This window comes from Mus caroli, unplaced genomic scaffold (genome assembly GCF_978045245.1).
Source record: "Mus caroli unplaced genomic scaffold, Mus_caroli_1 scaffold_7, whole genome shotgun sequence".
Classification (NCBI taxonomy): domain Eukaryota; kingdom Metazoa; phylum Chordata; class Mammalia; order Rodentia; family Muridae; genus Mus; species Mus caroli.
Genome location: NW_028227262.1, coordinates 68,533,615 through 68,542,500, shown reverse-complemented (window position 1 = coordinate 68,542,500; position 8,886 = coordinate 68,533,615). Strand labels below are relative to the sequence as shown.

The following is an 8,886-nucleotide window of genomic DNA, read 5'->3' as shown; positions in this document are numbered from 1 at the left end:
ACTAAAAACACATTTACAAAAATACCAAAACTACATTAAAGGGAACTTGAGGACACTTTGTTTTGACTACTGGAAACAACAATCCGCACAGGGACCCAGGTGGTTAATGTGCTGTACATTATTACTATAAAACACAGGACCTCCTTCTCTTTGCTGCTCCAAAACTGCAAATTCAATTGATTACATGGTACCCCACAGAATAGACTCCAAGAGTAAATGAGCAAATGCTGCAGTTAGCCTTTAAAAGGTGGCCAATTCATTCAGCTTTTAAGTATTTATTTATTTTGCCACTGGTCAGTCTAGAAGAAAAGAATGTTAAAATGATTTTTATCTCAAAAGAATTTGTTTCAAATACAATGGAGAAAAATGTCATGGATCCCCTGCTTGCCAGCAGCAAACCAAGTTTCCTGAGTTCCGAGGTGATATGATATATACATCTAGAGGTCTGTGGTTAATAAGGTTCTCTTGATATTTGAGTCAACTTGAAATTGAATATCATGCTGTTTGATATGAAATTGTTCTCTTAGATTTTATTTTAAACATAAAGAGCTTTAAATAAATAAGAAAAAATGAACAATGTTGACCTGAGCTTCTGACGTTCATCTTCAGATGAACCTATTTGTACAGAGCTCATGACTCCCTAACTTCCTCTCACACAAGATTTAGGCATGCCTTTTGAGTCCAGTGTCTTCCCCTTATGACTAGGGGCAATATCTCAAAAATAGAAGGCATCCACAGAGGCACTGCCAGTGCTACATGTGGCCTTTGGTTTATTATACAGATCTGTCTAATTTGGCAAAAGAAAACAGAATCATTCCTTTAAGTGAAAGTATGGGGGAAATGTTGGCAAGATGGCTCAGCAGAAGGTACACTTGCTGATTAGCTTGAGGATCTGGGTTTGACCCACAGGGAATCCTATGGAAGAAGACAAGTGTTAAATTCCATAAGTTGTACTCTGACCTCCATTCCTCTGTTGTGGAACACAAATTAAATGACATAATATAAATAAATAATTATTAGGAAAAAAAGAAAGGAAAGTACAGAATAAATATTCTGTGTTCAGTGAATGCTCTGTACTTGCAAGTAACTTGGTGATTTTCTTCATGGCATTTCAAGTTGTCCTGCACATATTAATAACAGAAAGAAGAATGGATCAAAATATTCTTAGGAAGGTCTTTCCCAAAACACTTCTACCTGCTCAATGCGCTAAACAAAATATTTGCTTCCATTTCTATACTTTGTCAGAGTTGTGTTGACCCAGGATAGCAATCAGTCCTCTACCATCTGATACATTTAGAAAACCCCACAGGTATTTCATTTCCCCAAACAGAAATGATAATAAAGAGTTCATGTCTAGACAGTGTGCTGGCTTATAGAGAGATATCTGAATGGATTAGAAATAAAAATAGGGTTGTATGTATGGCACAGTAGTTAAGAGTGTTATACTCTGCCTCTGCCAGGAAGCTAGACTTATCAAAGAGTCTTCTAGTCAGCTTGTCTTATTTGGAGATGTCCCACTGAAGTAGAGAACCTTCAGAATGGGGTCAGTTTGTGGGCTTCCCTGAATCTACTTTAGCTGTTTACTTTCTGTGCTTAGTGAGCTTCCCTTGACGATAGAATGTTTCACTCCCCTTTAGAACATCTTGGGTCTTAAGAGCTTCTCTGCAAGATGGAAGGTTTTATTTCATCAAAAAAATCACCACATAATAACTATGTAGTGAGTAAGACAACATAGATAGATAGATACATAGATAGATAGATAGATAGATAGATAGATAGATAGATAGATAAGACAGACAGACAGAAAGAGAGTTAAATAAGCATTATATGCTTACCTGTACTTTTGCTGGCAAGTCCATTTCTTCACTGGCAGTAAAGCACAATGCTTTGGATTTCAGCATATACTGAAGACCAGTTGAGACATCCAGCCTTATGAACTGAACAACTACAGGATCCTTGGAATTTGCATTGGTAGAAAAGCCATTGTTGTACTAGCTAGACCATAGCCCAGAAGCCATTCTATAAATCCACAGAGAGAGAGAGAGACAGACAGACAGAGAGACAGACAGACAGAGAGACAGAAACAGAGACAGAGACAGATTCATTATAAGTCCTGTTCTTCTAGAGAACCCTGACTATGCTTTATGTACCATGTCATAAGACAAGAGGACAAAATCTCTCGAATCATCACCCACGAGCAGCTGAGCACTTGGAGTTTTATCATCTCAACAAGGAATCAACACCATCAGATTGATGTAGCAGGTTCAGAAAGATGTGCAAGCACAAGATAAAAAAAAAAAAGTACACTTGCACTTTCCTTTTCCTAACTTTGTGAAATGTGTTTCTTTACCAGACATATAGAGGACTCTAATGAAAAGCAATAAAGAAAATTAAGGTGCCTAGAGTATTTGCAGATTTTCCTATTAACATAATTGCTTTGGACACTCATCTAGATTTGTTGCACTGACAATCAATAGAGACTTAGTATACTGGCTGGTTTTGTGTGTCGACTTGACACAAGCTAGAGTTATCACAGAGAACAGAGTTTCAGTTGAGGAACTGCCTTCATGAGTTTCAGCTGTAAGGCATTTTCTCAATTAGTGATCAAGGGGAGAAGGCCCATTGTGGGTGTGCCATCCCTGGGCTGGTAGTCTTGGGTTCTATTAGAAAGCAGGCTGAGCAAGCCAGGGGAAGCAAGCCAATAAGTAACATCCCTCCATGGCCTCTACACCAGCTCCTGCTTTCTGACCTGGTTGAGTTCTAGTCCTGACTTCCTTTGGTGATGAACAGCAATGTGGGAAGTATAAGCTAAATAAACTCTTTCCTCCCCATTTTGCTTCTTGGTTATGATGTTTGTGTAGGAATAGAAACCCTGACTAAGACACTTAGCTTGTCAGCTTGGAAGTAAAGAATACCATTTATATTATAAACAGAGAAGTGTACCTGTTTAAATATTTGTAATATTTTAAGCAACATATTGCTAGGAATTATCTGTGATATTTTTATTTTACATAAAAGATATATGACCCAAAATGGAAGTTAGAATTGTTTGAAGTAAGAAGTACAAATGAAAGTTAAAACATGCATATCATCTATATGTTTTGTATTAGAGACAGGCTCAGAAGAGAGAATCAATTTGTGGTACTATACCTTGGTCAAAAACCTAAGGTAAGGAAGATCATATGACATATAGGGGTACTGAGTAAAGCTGTTGAACTAAATTGATAAACATTCAAGCTACCTTGGTAAAAAGTTATGTTTGTATCCATAGAAAATGCTACTCTTAGCCTTAAGCAGATGATCCTCTTTTTGCCATGAATAGTGGTAAATGCAGAGAGGCTCCAATGTACAAGGTGCTGAGATTAATGGACGGATGATTACACAGCCCTCAATAAAGGCAATTCTATGATACTTTCAAAGGCCCAGGGACCCTGTGAAATGAAGGTTAATAATACTGTTAAGAGTCATAAGATAAGGAGAAAGGCTGTGAAATGCCATCTCCTAGTCAAGACACAGACATTGAAAACATGAACTCAGAGCAGCCATGGGTACCTACCCTGAGTCTGTAGAAAAATGGGCTCATCAACAGGTAGAAATGGTGGGAGCCCCACACCTTACTTCTGAGCTACATGGTCCTGATTCATGTAGATATATTTTCTTCAGTTGTGTACCCACTAATGACCCTATTAAGCTATCATGGATAGATCCAATCCAGTGCTTACATAGATAGCTCTGGTTAAACTAAATGGATCACAAAACAAAAACAAATAAGAGTCATGAGTCTGAGAAAGGATCTTGCCCAGAGTAGGGATGTGGGAAGTAGATAAGAGAGTGTGTGAATAGAAGTAAACAGAATGCATTGTATGTATGCATGTATGAAATTTGTCAGTGAAAAAAGTAGTCAATTAAAAATAAAGAAAAAGACTGAGATATACAAATAAACTACATATATAAACATAAAACACAATAATAGAGCTATAGATATATGTGTACATTATATACATGTACTTTTAAACATGTACTCAAATACATAACATATAGACATATTAAGCATATCCAAAGAACTTGCATATATCAGCATACACATTTCATCATTACATACACATTCTTTTGCACTTTATTTTTGACTTGACTTACCATGCCATACTGTAACAGTTCTTACCCATTTCTGTAGCATGTGCACTTATGTAGGCTATGGAATGTGATTAATAGTGTAGTAGGGTAAGTTCTATATATGTATGATTATATGTCATCCATGTTCATAGACATTTACATTGTTCTAATCTTCTTATTTTGATGTGTCAACTGAGATTAGAATCAAGATCAAAACATTGAAAATACAATATAGGTAAACTTATGGACAACGCACATATGAATTATGATAACCAAAAAAGTAACAATAATTACGTTTGTTAAGTTGGTGTTTTCAAGTAATAGAGGACATGAATCAGCATGAAAAACAAAGCTTATTACTAAACCATTGCTTTTTCTGTTTCTCATGTACAGATACCCCACCATGTGAAGCCCCTGCCGTATTACAGCTATGATCAACCAGTGATTGGGTACTGCCAGGCCCACCAGCCTCTCCACATCAACAAGGCTTATGAAGCTGTGTCTATAGAGCAGGATGACAGCCCCAGTTTGGAGCTTGGGAGAGACCACAGCTTCATTGCCACCATAGCCAGGTCGGCTGCACCTGCCATTTATCTGGAGAGAATAACAAACTAACAGCGAAACTAACTTCTAGATGAAGAGCTCACAGGAAAAGGGCAGCCTTCATCACATAGGAGTTGAGGTGTCCAGCATCCTCCAGCTTCAAGAGTTCATTGCTCCTGTACAGAAGTTTAGGGAATAGTGAGAAGCAAACCCCAAACTGCTTATGAAGTTGGGCAGCTGATAAACCTGCCACCAACCCGGGAGGACCCAGAACTTCCTTTGCTTTAAAAGATAAAACAAACACAAGCACTCCCGGATGTAAATAGTCAAGAGTGTTACGTTCTTATAAAAATAGATTTCACCCTAGCTATCTATAGGTTGGTTTGTATATTTGATTTTTCTACAATGCATGGTTCCTGGGCTGGAGAACCACAGTGGGAGGGTGGGAATTTGGGGGAAACAACACATTTTTTTCCTTGTAAGATGTGCATAGCACTCACAGACCTTTTTTCCTAAGTTCCCATGTTATTTTTCCTTTAAAATCTGGTTTTATCCTTTTATTAATTTTATTTTTCTTAATTTCCTGGTTGAGTGACTTCTTTCTACTTCTAAATATGAGTACTTCCATGGAACCAAAAAAGGTTTGGTTTTGCATTGACCTAAAGTAAAGAAAGTTGACTACAAAGTTCAATAAGCTACTGGAATGAATTAAATACATTGAAGTGTATATTCACTCAGTACACATTATAGACAATAGAAGGAGCTCTGGTTTATTTCCCCATCTGTATCTGTCATGGAAAGAAACCTGATGACCAGACCTGTGAACACGTGGATGGGGAAGAGCCTGAATACTACCCCTCAAAGGAGAGAGGGGCTCTGTGAACAATGGCCAGAGGTCCTTTGAATGTCACTGTAATGGGATGACTTTCTAAACTCAAGATGATGTGTAATATTGCTTTTAAATTTAATTATCACTTAGCTTTTGTGTAATTTTTATCAATAAAAGAAAAATGTTGAAAAATAAAATATATTATTTTGTGGTTGGTATACCATAGCCCATCTTCATATGTGTGGAAAGTTTCTATCTAGTATCAGAGTAACAATGTAGAAATCTATCAAGGGTTTTGTTTGGTTAGCTGGTTGGTTTGTTGGCTTTTGGGCGTTTTGTTGTTGCTGATGTTTTATTTTTATTTTTTGTTATTGTTTGATTGCTTTTTGTGCCCCATGATCAGGTAGAGAAGCACTAATAGGTATAGAAAACATATATGAAATGAAGTTGAGGTAGTAATATGTTTCCAAACTTATTTAGAGGTATCCTTACTCTAAAAATATGTAACATCAGAAAAATGTGTCAATGGGAGAATTACAGACTATGTGATCTTAAAGGAAAGACAGAGTTATGTGGTAATTAGTAATCACACAGAAAAATACATAGCTGTCATTTTAAAAATCATCTTTCAAAGGAAATAATGAGGGCTAGAGAGATGACTCATCAGTTAAGAATGCTTGCTGCTTCTTCAGAGGACCAGCGTTTTGTTCCCAGAACTGGTATCTGGCTATTCACAATCTCCTGTGATTCTAGCTAGCTACAGGTGGATCCAACACATTCTGTAGGCCCCTGTACCCAAATACACTTTCCCACTCATATGCATATACACATACATAGACACAAAAAAGTAAAATAAAGTCACTCAAAGGAACCTACCAGAACAGAATTCTTCTCTGAGGTCACCTGGGGTCCAATTGGAGTAGTTTTATTCTCCAATATGAACAAGACGAAGTGATAATGTTTATGATATTTAGCAAGGCAACTCTTACATGTTAAGGCGTGGTATTAGACAGTGATTTCAATAGATACATTTAGGAAATAACTAATTCTAAGCTCTGAAGCTAATAGTAAATGAACTTTATAAATTAAAAATCAGTATATCAAAGTTAGAGATAATTATAAAACCAAGCCATCGAACGCAAATTTGGGAACCGAACATGGAATTTCTTTTCAAAGTCATTCCATTTGAATACTCTTCTCAAATAGAACTGAAGTTACCAAAGCAGGATGACATTGTCATGTTATAGGAAAATTCAGCCAAGACAACTTTTATTTTCACATTGAAAAATGCCATTATTGCCAAATTCTTTTAATTTTCTGTTAATATTTAACATTTAAGTGAAATGTATTTTCTAAACCATGAATATAAAAAGAGTTGGCCAAGGGCTTAAAAGTTAAACATAGTCCTTTCCTGTTTTGACTTTGGCTTTAGAATTTGACCAATAAATTTGAAGCACACCTTCCCGAATTAAAATAATTTATTTTTATTTTTTGTAGGGATTGGTATCTTTCCAAAGAAGGAGGATTTTTTTCAAATATTGATACCTTCTTATCTATGTCTTACCATCTGGCACACCACTCATTACAATTGATTTTCATGTAAACCTTGGTCAGTGTTGGGTTTGATTTGTTTACTTCTATGTCTTAAAACAAAAATCATAACAAATAGATATTTTTCCATTATTTAAAATTACTGTACTTGGCCAGACATTGCTTAAACTTACTCATAAACAGTGAGGTGAACTGTTATGGAAACTGACAGCATTGTGAAAATATCAGAGATTTCTAAGCATGGAAATTTCCAAAGAGCTTTGAATTTGCATATCATTTGCATGTGACAGTGTAAGTTTGCATTGAGTTTTGCAAATGTGTTGAAGCTTAGAACTGGTAAACAAGAAAACATCAGAAAGCAATTTCACTTGAATAGTCCTGAAGAACTCCTGAAATGCAAACTTCAGGCCCGATATTGCATAATGGACAGAATAAGTTTTCAAAGGAAAAGAGATCTTTAAAAAAAAATAGTGATATTTCATCAATGGGCTTGAAAATTCTAACTTTGAATTATTTATCCTGTAAGAAAAAAAAAAGAAAGAAACAAAGAAAAAGAAAAGAAAAGAACAGAAAAAAAAAGATAAAAAAAGAAAAGAAGCCATTCAACCCACACTGCCATCTAGATATTTCCTGAGCAGAGCAAACTTGTGTATGTGGCTCACACTGCAGTCCATTCTAGAGTTTAGCTATGCAGACAGAATATCTGGGAGAGCTGCTTGGAAGTGTGATATGAAGCTGAAGAGTGACTTCAAGTAATATAGACATTTTTCACTGTCTTTTAGATGCCAAGAATAATGTTGATTCTACTTAGGAAGGTTAGACAGTCCTACCAAAAAAGCCTACCTCTTCTTCCTAGAGATCTCATTTTATACTAAAATGTTTCCTGAACATCAGAAAGGTCTACAGTCTCTCTTTTGAAAGCTGAGGATTTTTATGAAATAGTCATAAACCAAGGGAATTAAAACCAGGCCTACAAGCAATTATGAACAAAACACAATATAGCTTGGAACAGTCAGTCCCAAACATGATTATCTCTCTTCATGAATATGCATAGTAACACTGAGTCTCTTTCACTTATTGCAACAGGCAGTAAGTAAGTTTCTGAGGTTAAAGATTTAACTGTTATAACCATGCATTGCCTTCCCTTCCATTTGAAGGTCTGCAGTCATATTTCACATATGACCTGCAGAGACTGAAGACATAAATAATAAGAACTTTTACTTGCAGGATACTGGAGAAAAGCCAAGCATTTTCTAAAATAAAGATATATATATATATATATATATAATTCTAATATAATTAGAATTATATATATAATTAGAATTATTATATATAATTCTATAGAATTATATATAATATATAGAATTATATATAGAATTATATATATAATTCTAATATAATTAGAATTATATATATATATATATATATATAATTCTAATATAATTAGAATATGATTTATACTATTCTAATTAATTTTATTCGATGATGAAGCAGTGAGGACAGTGGATGGAGGTCTCAGAAAGATGCCCCTACAAGCATCTCTTTTTAGCCTCATGCTACATTTTTATCTACTTCTGAGGAAAGAAAATGGCAGACCTAAATTACTACAAAGTAGTAGATTTCATGAAAATGCAGGAATGCTAAATATACAGTATGGCAATCTTAAACCTTTCCATGCTATGAACAGTCCATAAATATATAAATAAATAAACAAGCCAATTCAATTAGCAACTACATAACTTGTTACTCAATGTCTTAACAAAGGCAGCAGCAGCAGCAACCACAACAAAGACATATCACAGATGGACATCCAGGAAGGAATGTGATATAATGCTGTGATGGAGGTAAGC

The 8,886-nt window shown here is 35.4% G+C and overlaps 1 protein-coding gene across 2 annotated transcripts in view; it reads left to right on the top strand.

The window, feature by feature from the left end:
- Lrrtm4 (leucine rich repeat transmembrane neuronal 4) overlaps positions 1–5,089 on the top strand; it is a 792,914-nt gene extending 787,825 nt beyond the window's left edge. For both annotated transcript variants that reach the window (XM_021165187.2, XM_085840522.1), the window contains one exon: positions 4,507–5,089. In XM_021165187.2, the coding sequence (XP_021020846.1) occupies positions 4,507–4,728 (222 nt within the window). In that variant the 3' untranslated portion in view covers positions 4,729–5,089. The remainder of the gene's footprint in view (positions 1–4,506) is intronic.
- Positions 5,090–8,886: the final 3,797 nt, after the last annotated feature.